Source organism: Hemicordylus capensis, chromosome 1 (genome assembly GCF_027244095.1).
Source record: "Hemicordylus capensis ecotype Gifberg chromosome 1, rHemCap1.1.pri, whole genome shotgun sequence".
NCBI classification, from domain to species: Eukaryota; Metazoa; Chordata; class Lepidosauria; order Squamata; family Cordylidae; genus Hemicordylus; species Hemicordylus capensis.
Window position 1 is genome coordinate 300,442,536 of NC_069657.1, and position 15,777 is coordinate 300,458,312.

At 41.0% G+C, this 15,777-nt stretch overlaps 1 protein-coding gene across 1 annotated transcript in view; it reads right to left on the reverse strand.

Annotated features, from left to right (window-relative positions):
- The window catches only part of LOC128337958 (protein eyes shut homolog), a 219,504-nt gene that overhangs the window by 83,406 nt on the left and 120,321 nt on the right, over positions 1-15,777 (reverse strand). The window contains exon 6 of the mRNA XM_053279776.1: positions 2,480-2,594. Coding sequence (XP_053135751.1) covers positions 2,480-2,594 — 115 coding nt within the window. The remainder of the gene's footprint in view (positions 1-2,479; positions 2,595-15,777) is intronic.

A 15,777-nucleotide genomic window follows, 5' to 3' on the forward strand; every position in this document is an offset into this window, starting at 1 on the left:
CCATAAAATTGAAAAAGTTGAAGAAAATGAAGATGTAAAAATATTATAGGACTTCCGACTACAAACAGACAAACATCTGCCACACAATACACCAGAAAAATACCAAAATAATCCCAGTGGTAATTGGCGCCCTAGGTGCAATTCCAAAAAAACTTGAAGAGCACTTCAACACCATAGGGGCCACAGAAATCACCACCAGCCAATTACAAAAAGCAACTTTACTGGGAACAGCCTATATTCTGTGACAGTATCTATAATAACAGCAACAATATTGATAATAAAATTCAGCCATCCCAGGTCCTTGGGAAGGACTCGATGTCTGGATAAAACAAACCAGTCAATAACACCTGTCTGACTGTGTAAATTAATAACAATAACAACAGCAATAATAATAACAACAAGAAGCAACTTTACTGGGAACAGCCTATATTCTGTGATGATATCTATAACAACAGCAACAACACTGACAATAAAATTCAGCCATCCCAGGTCCTTGGGAAGGACTCGATGTCTGGATAAAACAAACCAGTCAATAACACCTGTCTGACTGTGTAAATAAATAATAATAGGGCAAATGCCTGGAGAAACAGGTGGGTCTTAAGAAGCATCCAGGGAAGGGGCTGAAGGAATCTGCGGGGGGGGGGATGTCTATTTTCTAGTATAAAATTGAGTGTATTCAGGTAATTTAAGTGACAGGATTGTTCGTGAAAAATTTGGTAACTGTAGGTAATTGGGAAGTATGATATTCAAAATTTCTTTTAAAAACTACTTAAATTATCATCAAGCCTATTCTGCCGTAAAAAGTAGTGCATTCAACTAATTTCAGTGGCGTGTACATGTATGCAATATTTGGTGTCTGTAGGTCATTGAGAAGCATGACTATTTTATTATGCAAGTTTTGGGTGGTGGAGAAATATTTATTATTATTATTATTATTATTATTATTATTATTATTAAATAAATGATTTTTTTCATAAACATACAAATGAACAAATTATTCAAAAATATAACAGATATATTGGATATCTTCAAGTACAACCTTCTCAAGTTGCGTCTTTAAAATGTGCCACTTAATTGAACAATATATTTTAATAAACATTGAAACATGAGAAATATCTTGCATCCCGTTCCATCAGGTTTATTTTTCAAATCAAAAGCTGTTAATAAGCCATGAGACAATGGGAACAAAATTTTTGCATGATGACAATTCTTATGTCAATTTACTCTAAACAGACATTTTTCACGCAAATTTAATGTTTTTTTAAAAATTCTAAGTCAATGGCAATGAAACCATGACCCCGCAACTGAGGAAATAATTTTGAGTTATTCATATAGGGCAGCAGTGATATAGGAAGCTGCTGAAAGGCATACTGCATGGGAGATGGCAATGGTAAACCCCTCCTGCATTCTACCAAAGAAAACCACAGGGCTCTGTGGGCCCCAGGAGTCGAAATCGCCTTGACGGCACACTTAAGCTTTACCTTTTTTCATATCTAGTTGAACCATCAGTTTATTATAGTCAATGTGTAACCAAAAAGAAAGGTTAAATTTTAAGGGAGAAAACAGATTGATATTTTGATGACAACTGTTAAAATTGCAATTTTAAATTGCAGGCTATAACTGGAAATTGAAACTCTTCTGAGGAAGTGGGCACTGTGAAATCTTATGCCATAATAAAGGAACAGTGCCACAGGTCTGCTATACCAGCAGGGCTAGTAACTGACAGACTTTCAGTGCCAAATCTTGAGAAGTGATTAGCACAAATTTGGAAACATATCATATGTACGAGATTGAACTAAAAAACACTGTTGATCAGAAAAACAGGACAATCTTTTTTAAAAAATTGCCCTCATTAATCCTTGGAAAAGGAGATATGTGTGTTCAAACAGATATCTTTGCTATCAGATACCTGTTTGTGATTCAGGTATGTAGATTTTGTTCATTTTTCAAATCTCTAAAAGAAACAAGGAAAAGGAACACAGATTTATTAAAAGCCTTATTTATTTATTTATTTATTTATTTATTTATTTAGCTTGTTGTTGAGATGGCATGAAATCTAATTAATTTTGTTTAAAGTCCTTCAATTAAATGATTGACTAAGTTGCTGACTTCCTTTCAGTATAAATGCTACAATCCATTAAAAATATCTTTTTAGCAGAATTAATATGATGGTATAAATGTGGTTTTCATCTAAGTGAGTTAATAGAACTGTCCACAAATTAGCTGTATATTTTAGCAAAGATAAAATAGTTTTCCCGTTATTTGATACAGTTTAAAGAAGAATCCCAGTGGAGAAGTTATTTTTAAAAACTCCTTATTACCGGAGTTAATACTTGTATTACTGACTGAAGTATATAAAAAGTATAGAAATATGTTGCTATTTCTTGCGTGTTTGTGTGTCTGTGTCTGTATCTCTTGGCTGGCTGAGGTTTTCCTATTTTTTAACTACTGAATACATTTACCATATTAAATTACTTACACGGAATCCTCCAATTATATTGAGACATAATCCTTCATTCAGACAGTTGATGCTGAGCAGCCTGCAGTAGTCAGTTACTTCTTCACAGTTCTTTCCAGTGTATCCTGGCACGCAGCTGTAATATACCAGCAGATTTCAGAACACTAGCAGAATTTTGCAGTACATAGTCCATTTTTTAATTAGCTTCCATACGTTAGTTCCACCAAATAATGTTCTTCTAATAAGAAAACAGTGCCTGCTATTTGTGCACAACGTGAAAAAAACAGAGCAAGCCAAACAATAACACATTAATGTCACCAATTGTCAATTGGTTATTCCAAGTCAGATTACATTCACTTTGGTAAAGAAATATGGGTTTTGTCTTATATACATTAAAACACTTTTTGTTGGTGTTAAATACAAATATAAGTGCAGCCTTCCACATGCTCTTGTATAAAATCAACCTTGAGCTAAACAGATCTTAACTGCAAACTCTGTATATAAACTAAAGGCTTTGGAACACTATTAGAATAGATGGCTCTATTACTGAGAAATGGAGAAGAATGATGACAAATGTGATTTGGAACAGTTAGCTAATGATCACTGTATAATAGCTATGCTAACAATAGTCAATAATGACACACACTGGCTTGAGGAAACAATAGTAGGAGCTTCTGCAGAGTATAATGGCATGCCTATTGCTTTATTTACTATAATTATCATTATCGATTTTCTTAATTATAAAATTAGCATTTCTGCTCTGTATCAGCTCAAAAGGTCCAATGTATGACAAGTATACAAGTGCTACTTCCATGGCATTAGTTCTGCTGTACCATCAATACCCCCAAAAAGGTTCACCCCTCCTATCTACCCTGCCCTTGCTGATTTTTAAGGGGTTCTTCCAGTTTAAACTGAAAAACACATTCAAGGCAGTTGACAGAAATGATTCAATCAATCAAATAACCCAAGAGTAAAGATCTTGTGTATAAAGCTGCACACAAGTTCTAAAAAAACGCAAAAGAGCATTACCAAAAATTGTCCTCCATCAATCATTTTGCAGAAACTTGCTCCTTCAAGTAGCTTGATGTGGGTGCACAAATGGAAGTTAAAAGTAGTGGGCAGCATCCAGTCTAGTTTGTAATGACTAAGCATCATTGCCACTAAGACAAGTGTTTATAATTGCTTCTCTCATACAAACAAGGGAATCTTATGTGGATTTAATGAAAGCTTTATTCAGCAACAATTCTATTTTCTCCTTTTTCTTCCCTTCCCTTTTTCCTTTTTCACTCCCCCGCCCACACTCTCTAAAGAGTCCCCCTTGAACAAAGGTCCAAACAAACTGCAAAGATAACCGGAAAAGATACTACACATTCCTCCCCTTTACAATAAACAAAAACTGAATTGATTTAAAATGTAGTGACATAGTCTTGAAGTCTTTTAAGTGGTGTCCTATCATGCACACTCCCCCTAAGTCTTGGGTTCTCTGGCACACGAGCTGTTTATTCTTCTGGTACTGAGGATCATCCATCACTTTAATCAGCCTTATCTGCGAGGTCAAATTCCTCTTCAATTCCTCTCTTGAAATCAGACTCCCTTCCCTCTTGTCTCATAGTATGCATGCTTGAAAGTCTCAAACTGTTTCATTTCTTTCCATCACCCAATAGTAGGGATGTGCAAAAGATTTTGGGCACAGAACGATCTGTGCCCGAAATGAGCAATTTCGGGTGATTCGGGGCTGAACCAAATCACCCCCGATGTCCCCCGATATTTTTCGGGCCCGAGCCGAATCACCCGAATTTCGTGCACGAAAAATTCGCGTGATTCGGTTCATGGTTGATTTGGGGGGATTTTTTGAAGTTTTAGTGACTTTGGGGCAGTTTGGGGGCATAGCATGGGATCTGGGCAAAAAGAGTGGGGTGGGGTGGTAGTGCCTAATGGGTGCAGGCTACCACCCCAATTTCAGGGGGATTGGGCAAAGGGCTGATTTTGGGGGGATTTCTGAAGTTTTCATGTCTTTGGGGCAGATTGGGGCAGAAAGTGGGGACTGGGGCAGAATACTGTGGTGGGGTGGTAGTGCCTAATGGGTGGAGGCTACCACCCCAATTTCAGGGGGATTGGGCAGAGGCCTGATTTTTTGGGAATATTTGAAGTTTTGGTGTCTTTGGAGGCCGATTGGGGGCAGAAAGTGGATCTGCCACAAAGGAGTGGGGTGGGCTGGTAGATAGTGCCTAATGGGTGGAGGCTACCACCCATCCCCAATTTCAGAGTGATTGGGCAGAGGGGTGAATTTTGTTTGTCTTCATAAGGTGAAGTGTGCTAAATTGATTACTTCCTCATATTCATAGTAAGTGTGAAAAAGTGAAAGTGGGGTCATGAGAGTTGTCTAATTGAAAAAAATCTCATTTGCTATGATAGAATGAGAATTCACACCTCAGAAGTTTTTCATATCTGGTCTTGTGAACAGATATGATGTGTAGCTTGGCATTACATGCCAGAGGAACAGAAGAGTCTCCAATGGTTTTGGTTCCAAGGCAAACCTATTCCTGCATGATAATTGGCAACGATGAAGGATCTGCCCCAAATTGCACAAGGGCAGAAGGGTGGGTTGGGTAGTAGTGCCCCAATGGGTGCCTGCTACCACCCAGATTCAAAAGGATTTTGTGAAAGGGGTGATTTTTAATTTTTTTCTGAATTTTGTGAGTCTTTAAGCTTTTCCCCCATAGGGAATAATGGGGGTTCCAGCAGTCCCATAACTCTACTTGGGGGCACTGGGGTGGCCCAGAGCAAGTGGTGGTGTAGTGCACACAGGGTGCCAACCACCCCCATAGCCACAGGCCCATGGGGTACTGGGTTTTGTTGTGGATTCGGAACTTCAGAAATTCTTTAAAAATCACCTCTTTCACCAATTTCTTTGAAATCTGGATGGTAGCAGGCACCCATTGGGGGCACTACTGCCTGACCCACTCTTTTGTCCCAAAAACCCTCTTTCTGCCCTGAATCTGCCACAAAGACAAGCCAACTTCAAAAATCATTTAAAAGTCAGCCTTTTGCCCAATTCCTTTGAAATCTGGGTGGCAGCTTCATTGCACCCATTAGGCACTACCACCCACCACAACCTGCTCTGGGCCACCATGCTGCTGCCACCCCCCCTCCCAGGGAGTTATAACTAAGGCTGATGAAATCCCCATTATTCCCTATAGGGAAAAGCTTAAAGGCATGTAAATTTCAAAAATCATTTAAAAATCATCCCTTTGCCCAATTCATTTGAAATATGGGTGGTAGCTTCCTTGAATCCATTGGGCACTACCACCCACCACAGCCTGCTCTGGGCCACCCCAGTACCCCCCATGTGGAGTTATAAGGTCACTGAAATCCCCATTATTCCTGATGGGGAAAAGCTTAAAGACGTGTAAATTTCAAAAATTCTTTAAATATCACTCCTTTGCCCAAATTCTTTTTGGGTGGTAGCTTCCACCCATTGAGAACTACCACCCACCCCACTCTTTTGACCCCGGGACCCTTTTTAAAAAACCCACATCTGATATTGAAAATTCAGGTACAAATCAAATCTGGGGTGATTCGGGGGGGGTCAGATTCGGACCCAAAACAAATCTGGGGTGTTTCAATTTGGGTACAAATTGAAACAAAAAAGAAGATTCGTGCACACCACTAGTAATTGCCATTGGGTAAGTTTGGAAGTAGCTTGGCAATATCTCACTTGTTCAAAAGGTGATTTTCCTGTAGTGAATGGGGAGTAATACAATAAGCACATAGAGAGCTGGGTGTCACAATCCGTGAGACCCAGTTTCATTTGGTGAGTGGGAAGAGCGGGCTAAGCCTGCTCTCCCTGCTCACGAGTGGGGAGGGAGCCCTGGGCGGCCGGATCAGCCGCCCACACAATGGCCGGCTCCAAGACGGAGCCGGCGGGGGCTGGGGAGCTCAAGGCCGTGCAGCTCCCGGAAGCCCCAGTATGCCCTGAGCGAGAGAGCAGGGCATATTGGGAAGACCCCCAAGCTGGGAGGCTGCTTTTAAGCCTCCTGGCCGGTGATCCACTCACGAGTAGCCGTGGCGCAGAGCCGCAGCACAGCTACTCATGAGCAGTTAGCCCGGGTTTGCGGAGTGCTCGCTCCGCAAACCCAGGCTAAGAGGTGGGCTACAGGAGTGGGTTAGCCACTCCAGAACCACCGGGCTCAGCTGCGAGCCCGGTGATTCTAACGATCACAAAAATCGGGCTAGGATTTTCCTAGCCCAATTTTTGTGACCGTAAGAATAGCCCCAGAGTTTCATGGATTGCCTCTTTCCAGGGTTGTTGTTGCATAGTAGCCAGTTGTAAACTTTTTTTTCACTAATCTGTTCATTCTTTCCACCAAGCCATTCCCTTGAGGATAGTACAAGGAAAGAATATTGTGTTTTGTCTGATGGTTAATGTAAATATTGCTCCATTTCAAATCAGGTAAGCTGTGTCCCATTGTCAGTCACTATGTTCTTTAGGAAGACCTTCCCTCATAAAAACTGCAGCCATGAATTTGGGTCACCTTGATTGTGGTAATGTTGTCAACAAATGAAACTTCTGGCCACCTGGAATAGTAATTCACCACCACTATAACAAATCTTTGCTTTGCAGGTTGGTTATCAAAAGGCCCCATTATACCCAGAGCAAATTTTCCCCAGGGACCATTGGGGTACCCTAACAGAGTCAAAGGTGTGGTAAAGGTCTTCTGCCACTTGTCACATACAGCACAAGCCATACAGTGCTGGATTACATTTTCAATGTGTTTGTCCGTATGTGGAAACCAAAAACTTCCCCTGATTTGCCTTTTAGTCATGCCCAGGTGAACTTCATGGGCAATTTTGATCACTTTTGCTAGTAAGGAGGTTGGCACCACCAAATGATCAATCCTCAGCATTGAGAAGCGGAAACTCATTGAGAAGGAAAAACTCACTCGCTACTTGCATGTATGGTTGAAGAGATTCAAGTACCCTTTTTGCATGGCCATCCATTCATTACATCAGGTTTAAGTTCAGTAAGCACTTGATCAGCACTGAGGGCAGCTTTCCATTCAGAAAACATGGTCACTTCATGAGTGAATGAAGCTATTTGCACAATTACTACTCCTTCATCCACGTCTTCTGGGATCTCCTCTGGGCCTTGAAGTGGAAGTCAAGATAAACAATCTACAGTTGTATTCCAAAGTCTTGGCAGATATTCCACCTGGAAATCAAAATCCATTAGTCCAGTGATCCATTTTGCTATTCTTGGGGTTGCTCGACTTGATCCCAAAATAGTAAATAAAGCAGAAGGGGTTTACAGTCAGACCATGAGGTGAATTTTTGGCCCCACAAGTAAGTCCTGAAATGCCTTACTGCCCAGAAACATGCTAGAGCTTCTTTTTCTCAGCAGTAAGCACTGGAAGCAAAGGCAACTGTAACTTCCCTGTTCCCTTTTTGCTGGGTCGAGACAGCACCAAACCATATTCAGAAGCATCAGTGGTTACAATAGTGTGTCTGTTGGTGTTAAGAGAAGTGAGAGCAGGGCTTTCAGCAATGGCTGATTTGATCGTCTGAAAACTAGCCTTGCAGGATGCATCCAAGCTAAAGACTACATTCTTTTTAAAAGGAAAATGCAATGGAGAAACTTTTGAGGCAAATAGTCTGACAATTTTAGAGTAATATACACAGAGTTATAAAATGAGTGAAGTGCATCTTTGTTGTGTGGCTCTGCTGCCTCCCAAATAGCTTTCACCAACTCTGTTTTGGGGTGTATGCCACTCTGAGATATTTTATGTCCCAAGTACGTCACCAATTCTGAGCTAAACTGACATTTCTTTGCAGAGATAATAAGTCTGTGTTGTCTGAGTTTTTGTAAGACTCATGTCAGTTTAGCATCATGCTCCTCAATGGTTTTGCCATACAATAAATTATCATCTTGAAAGTATGTAATGCCATCTGACTAGTGACTAGTTCCAGCATTTCCCCCATAATTGCATGCATCATTTGTTGAAATACCAGAGCTGCAGAGGATAATCCAAATGGCAGCCTTTTGTATCGAAAAAGACTGTCTGGGCTAATGAAGGCTTTGTATTTGAGAGAATTTTTGAGCAGAGGAATTTGATGATAGACCAAAGACAAGTCCAAAGTTGTGAACAGGGAGGCATCTTTCAGAGTAAACAACATTTTATTGATATTGGTAATAGATGACAATCCACTACCATGTTGGACTTCACATCTCTTAAATCTTCACACATTTGAAGTGTACCATTTGATTTCCTCACAAGAACAATGGGAGAGGCCCAATCTGATGAATAAACAGGCTCTATGATGTCAGCATGCTGAAATCTTAAAAGCTACTCTTTAAGTGGTTGGTGCAATGCTAAGGGTATGTTCTTCACTTTGTGTTGTATGAGAACTGCATTTGCCTCCATCTGAATTTTGTGTTTGAAATGTATGGCAGTGCCAGGAGTATCAGCAAAAACATCCCCAAAATCAGCAATCATATCAGCATATGGGTGCTGCAACATCTATAATATGGGTTCCATGCTATTTGGATCCAATATTACCCATAGATTTTTTTTAATGTATTGAGTCCCAGTATTGAGACTTCTTTTTGTGACACATACACTTTCCCTTCTGCATTATGTCCTTTGTACAGCAGTGAAGTATCCATTTATGGCAATAGGGGAACACCCATATGCCCATGGAAGGCAACTGAAAGCTACAGTTGCAGGTATGATGTAGTGAGGAGTTTCTCGTAAAGCAGATGGAAAATTGTAGTGTACAGAGAACCAAAATCAGCCACCATCGGTCATAGCCATTAAGTTTAACATTACAATGTGGTGAAGTAGGCTCTGCCACACTTAAAATGCTGTCAGGAAGTGGGTCAGCTGCCTCATCCTTATCATATGGTGAATCAGTAATGGAGTGGACAGCAGATTTGCAAACCTCAACAAAGAGTCCCCCTTTTTTCCAACCTGTTGCAAGTTACCTTCCATGCAGGACAGTGAGCAAAATTGGCTTGTGGGCAGACTCTCCACATTGGCAGCTCCTTCTTTCTTCTGCTCCCATTGTCTGGGGCAGTGCCATATGAGAAGACTGGGTATGGAAGGATTTAGACTTAACAGCCTGGATTTCAGGAGGTGGGTTTTGGGGTACCAAAGAGAGACAGCATTTTCCACCTTCATAGTCATCTCTATAATTTTATTCAAGGTAAGCTTCTGCCCCAGTAGCAGATTTTCATGCAGTTTGGAGCAGTTTGATTTCATAACAATTGATCCTTGATCATTTCATCAGTAAAGCCGGCAAATTCACAGGTTGCACTTAAGGCACACAGTGCTGTGATAGATTGATAGATTCACCAGGCTGTCGGGATCTAGAACAGAACTTGTAACATTCAGCAATCACATTCAAAGTTGGGTTGAAAAAGATCATCTAAGACTTGAAGAGCATGTTCATAAGGGCTGGCATCCCCTTCCAAATTGTCAGGAACAGAAAAATGATTCTATATTCTTCAGGCCCCAGGCAGTGAAGCAATATAGCCTTCAGCTTTTGCTGGAGTAAAATCAGGGGTCTGTATGGTGAGGAGGTAAATTGGCAAGATAGGGACTCCATGGTTTCCAGGGAAGAGCAGGTTCTCCTCAGGCAGACAAGGGAAAAAAAAGTGGTGGTCGGATCTGAGTTATGTTTATCCTCAGTAAACAACAGCGTGCCAGATAGATAAGGGGAAAGTGCCTTCAGGGTTTTTGCAGGTCAGGAAGCTGCAGAACCAACAGCAGCAGCGATAGTAGAAAGCAGTGCAGAAATGTACACTGCAAAACAAACTGCGAAAGATAACTGGATAGGATACAAGAAGTTTGTTATTACTACTTGAAGTCTCATTAATTTCCATGGGACTCAATTCTAATGACTAATTTGGTCTGGATGCTGCCCAGTGTAACTAGAATGAAAAACATACAGGGGCCATTCACACAACCTACCGGGCATGCTTGCGGGCAGGTGAGTTGAAGGCTTCCCAAACCTTGCCTTCCCCACAGACGATCATTTATTGCTCAGTGGAAGCACAGAGCATGCTCCCACATGATCAGCCCTGCTCCATGCAGCACGGATCAAGGCCCATTGATCTGAGTCTGGGACTTCTTGTCCTGGCCTCTGTGAATCCCACAATGCACCATGCAACACATGTGATGCATTGAAGGATTTTCCCCAAGACATGGGCACTGTAGGTGCCCGTATCAGTGTGCAGCCAGGCTGAAAGCAGTCCTGCTCGCACATGAGCAAGTGGCCTGGGTTTAAGGAGTGTTTCCTCTCTAAACCTTGGCTAGCAGCCGGGCTAGAAAGCTGGGCCAGGTGGCGCTGGCCTGCCAAAATCAGGCCCAATCCCAGCGATTCTCATGCGCAGCCTAACCCAGGCTAGGTATCCCTAGCCTGGGTTAGGCTGAGCATGAGAACAGCCTCTCAAAAATGTTCAAAGTACCCTGCTGGATCAGACCAAAGATCCATCAAGACTAGCATTCCATTTCTCATGGTAGCCAACCTCTTGTTTCTGGTAAGAAGGGGTATTACTAGGTAGTCAATAGATCTGGGGCCCCATCCCTTGGACTTCGATTAAAGGAATTCCTTTCTCTAAAGGAATCCAGTATTCTCTTTCAGTTTTCCGTTGCAATTAAGACCAGGGCACTAAATTGATCTGGAGCACATGCCCAGGTGGCTGAATGCCATCAGTGTCCCTCTGGGAAGCACACAAGTAGGGTCATGTGGGAAATAGCCCTCCCCTGCTGTTGCTCCCTTAGCAACTATGCGACCTCTAAAACATGGAGGTTTCACATAGTTTTTATGACTAATAGCCAGTGATAGATCTCTCCTCTGTAAATATGCCTAATCCCCTTTTAACCCGCTCTGAGCATGTGACCATTAGTACACCTTGTGGCAGTGAATTCTATACATTAATTGTGTATTCTTATCATGTGTCTTCCCTGAATCTCCAACCTATCAGTTTCACTGGATAACCACAAGCTCTTCTCTTTTGAAAGTAGGAGAAAAGCTTCTCTCTAGCCACTTTCTACATTTCATTCATAACTTTAGATACCTTTATGACCTTCTGCAGTCCTTTTTTGCATAAACTGAGAGTCACCATAAGGTCTTTCTTTGTACAGAAGGTGGCATATGTATTGTGGCGTATGTATGTTTTTAATTATTATAGCAATGGTTTATATGTATAGTTATTGTTAACCGCGCAGATAGGCAAGTGGGAAGTCAATATTCATTTATATGTAGAAATTAGATAAATGAATGCAATTTGAATGCAAACGCTATTGTAAAATCCTATAAAATTTAAAATGAAGAAGAAGAAGAAGAAGAAGAAGAAGAAGAAGAAGAAGAAGAAGAAGAAGAAGAAGAAGAAGAAGAAGAAGAAGAACTGTGAGCACAGTAAGATATTCCACTCAGGGGATGGAGCTGCTCTGGGAAGAGCCTCAAAAGGTTCCAAGTTCCCTCCCTGGCATCTCCAAGATAGGGCTGAGAGAGATTCCTGCTTGCAACCTTGGAGAAGCTGCTGCCAGTCTGTGAAGACAATACTGAGCGAGATAGACCAATGGTCTGACTCAGAATATGGCTGCTTCCTATGTTCCTATGTTCCACTGTTTTGGACCACTGTCCAAAAGACAGTCAAAATGAAAAGAAGAAATGAAGATGTGTAGTGAATCCTCATAGGGATTCATTGAGGGAAAGTCATTATACACCAAAGAATCCAAACACTTGAAAAATAGTGACCACACATTTTGCTCCATAACTCCACTTCTACAAGGGCTAGAGCTTAGCTTTTTTAAAAAAATGGAAGCTGGGAATCCAGGGAAATTAATAGGAGGAATCCAAATCTCAAATTGATTTGAATCAAATCAGGCATGATTAGATTTGGATCCAAATCTAGCCAATGGACCACAGGGGTGACTTGTTTTGTCTCCAAATCACCAAAATCAGCTAGATTCGAGTACAAATCGATTTGTACCCAAATCAATTTGCACATCCCTACAAGTGCAACCACATCACAGATTTGCATAAGGGCACTACAATACTGGCAGTTTTGTTTTCAGCGTCTTCCCTCATAATTCTCAGCTTGGAATTCACCTTTTTCATAGCTGATGTTTTCACTGCATTTTCCACCATGACCCCACAATGTCTTTTCTAATTAGTTACCAGGATGCATGAAGACTCTGTAGACCAATGTAAAACTTTGGTGCAGTGAGGGATCAGTAAAAACACTATCCCCTCACTACACCAGAGGGCCATTGAGCATGTGTGATCCTATGCTACCTTACATGAGATTAAGTTCCATTGAACTCAGTAAGACTTACTTCTGAGAAGACATGCATAGCATTTACTTCACACAAGTGCTATTTTGAATGTACTTTTAGACTTCTGTTTCTAAAAAGTCAACAAAATGAAAATTAACAGTCACAAAGTTGTTGGGAAGTTTGAGGTATTAATCCCTTGTTCTTAATATCCTTTTCTACTTCGTGATATTTTAGTGCTGTAGAAAATGTGGAAATCAAAAACACAGAATTACTATCATCCATTGTGATGGATATAGCTAGCCCCTAACTATCTATTTCCTCTCTTAAATTTTGACATTTGAGGGGGGGAAATGATATATTAAATTCTTAACACAAGCCTGTGCAGGATATAAAGACCAAAAGGATGAAATTAGGATACAAAGTAGTCATATATCACAGCTGAAGTGAGGAAAATTAAATGGAATCTGTTTGGTTATATGTTTAGAATAGAAAAAACTACTGTTCCCAAACAAAAGGAAAGAGTAAGGTTGATAGCAAGACAAGATGGATATAGGTAGCAAAATATCTTCTGAATAAGCAGAGGTAAGTGATCAACTACGGCTAAAATCAGACAGATGGAACAAAATGGATGAAACTATAATGTGTAGGTTTTTTAAAAAAAGCACAATGCACAAAAAGGGCAGTATTACACATCAGACAATGTAAGATAACAGAAAATAATCCAGCAATGCTGTGTAAATGTGAGCAATCTGTTATGTATCTGATTTATAGTTCCACGAGCATTCTTTATACCAAGAAGGCAAAAGGAGTACCTGACATGGATGTGAGATGGTAATGGAGCAGATACAAATATTACTTAGGCCCCATGTATACTTTCTCCTTGATCCAGCTAGGGCCATCATCAGTGTGTGGAAGCAGGTATCATGAGGTCAGCCTGTTCACAATGAATGCAGCAGCACACAGGGGCTGGTGTCCTGATCAGTGCAACAGAAGAAACACCAATGCTTCTGAAAACTTCAACTGACTCCGCTCCAGTGCTGGCTCAGTGGTGAGGGCAAATTCCAATGACCTCTTGTTCCTCAGGAAGCACCCTGTGCCACCCAAAAATATGTCCCTGGCAGTTGTACAGCCCTCAGGGACATATTTTGAGGGGACACAATGGGCACAATGGGGGAAGATGAGGTAGCTGAAATCACACAAACACGTACAGTGTGAGTTTTGAACTCTCCAGAAGTCTGGTAATTCTCCAGTGCTCTTCAAATTACTTAATTATCTGGGGTCTAAGACAGAATTTCCTACCACTTCTTAGAGCAGGTTCATGTGAGTAAATAGCCCTTTCATGATCATTGGCAAAAGGGTCAATCATCTGTTCAGTGGGCAAGAACAGCAAATAGAGGGCTGGGTTCATCATTCTCCTCATCTCCCAAACAGTTTATTGGCACTATTACTGTCTGTCTGATGAGGATTATGCAAACACAATAGCTGCACATGTAGACTGTTGGATTGTGGTGGTTAGGTATGCAATTTCAGGATTAATGCTCAAACATTAAACTAATCCATTGCTGCAGACCTATTCTTAGATGATATTTGGGGACTTAGGTTCCAATACTCAAATACAAAACACAAACATCTTGTCTTATGAGACGAGATTGCATGTGACAGTGGGTTCAAATGCAGGTCAGAAGCTGTCAAAGAAGAACCACAAGACACTCGGTGCTTCTCCTTTCCTTCTTTACTACAGTAGTAAAGAAGTGGGACCCATGATGAGCTCCCAAAAATCACATGTTGCAACTCGTATGAAGCTGCCTGCCCCCTGAGGTCATCAGGTGAGACCCTCTTGCATGTCCTATTGCCTCTAGAAGCTGGATTGCTGGTGACACACAAGTGAGCATTTTCTGCTGTGAGCATCTAGGCTGTGCAGCTCTCTGCCTTGAGAAGTACTTTGGTTCCCATTCTGTCACCATTCTGCAGATAGTTGAAAACTTTTGTTTCTCGAAGCATTTAATTTGATTTAGTTGGTCTGCTGTCCTGTATTTCACTTTAACACTTATGCTTTCTCTGCCCCCCCCCCGCTCACTTAATTGTTGTTGTCCAGTTTATTATTATTTGCTGTCAGCCTGAGTAAATTTCCTCAAGGAAGTCCCTTTGAAATTAAAAGGACAAGTCAGGCAAGTCTCCCGTCGCTTTTTAATTTCAATATGACTTCCTAGAGTAAATTTAGTCAGGCTGTCACCCATTGTTTTTATTTGATGTTTTAATTATGTCTGTTAACTGTGTTGGACTTCTCTTGTTAAAAGAGAAAAGAAGAGATACAATTTTTTGTAATAAACAATTAAACAAAAACATGCATGGCACTTTGTTTCCCCTACTTTGACATAATATAGCATTTTTGCTATAAGTGGGGATGAGTGAATAAATTTTCCCATTCCATTATTTTTCCATGGGTCCACCCTACCCTATGTTCCATGCTGCCTGCCTACTAGGTTAACCTGGAGAATTAACATTAATTAATTAATTTCAGAACTGGAGCATGGACAATTTATTACAGTTCTCTCAACTCTTGTACTTTTTTTCTTACACGAGATCAATGTATGCCAATGTTTGATGAAGAATGGATCTAAAAACCAGTGTACACCAGCACTGGTGGAATCACAATGGGAAAAGACATTGTGATGTGATCATGAAATCACACCAGGGTTCCTTTTTGTGCTGTAAAATAATTAGAAAAGCATAAATGATTATGCTAGACCCATTTCAAACTGGCTTTAGAGCTGGCTATGTGGTTGAGACAGCCTTGGTCGATCTGATGGATGACCTTTACTGGGGAACTGACAGAGGGAGTGTGATTCTACTGGTTCTTTTGGATCTCTCAGCAGTGTTCGATACCATCAACTATGGTATCCTTCTGGATCACCTGGGGGAGTTGGGGATAGGGTATCCTTCTGGATCGCCTGGGGGAATTGGGAATATGGGGCACTGCTTTGCAGTGGTTCTGCTCCTATCTCTCGGGTACATTCCAGATGGTGGAGCTTGGTG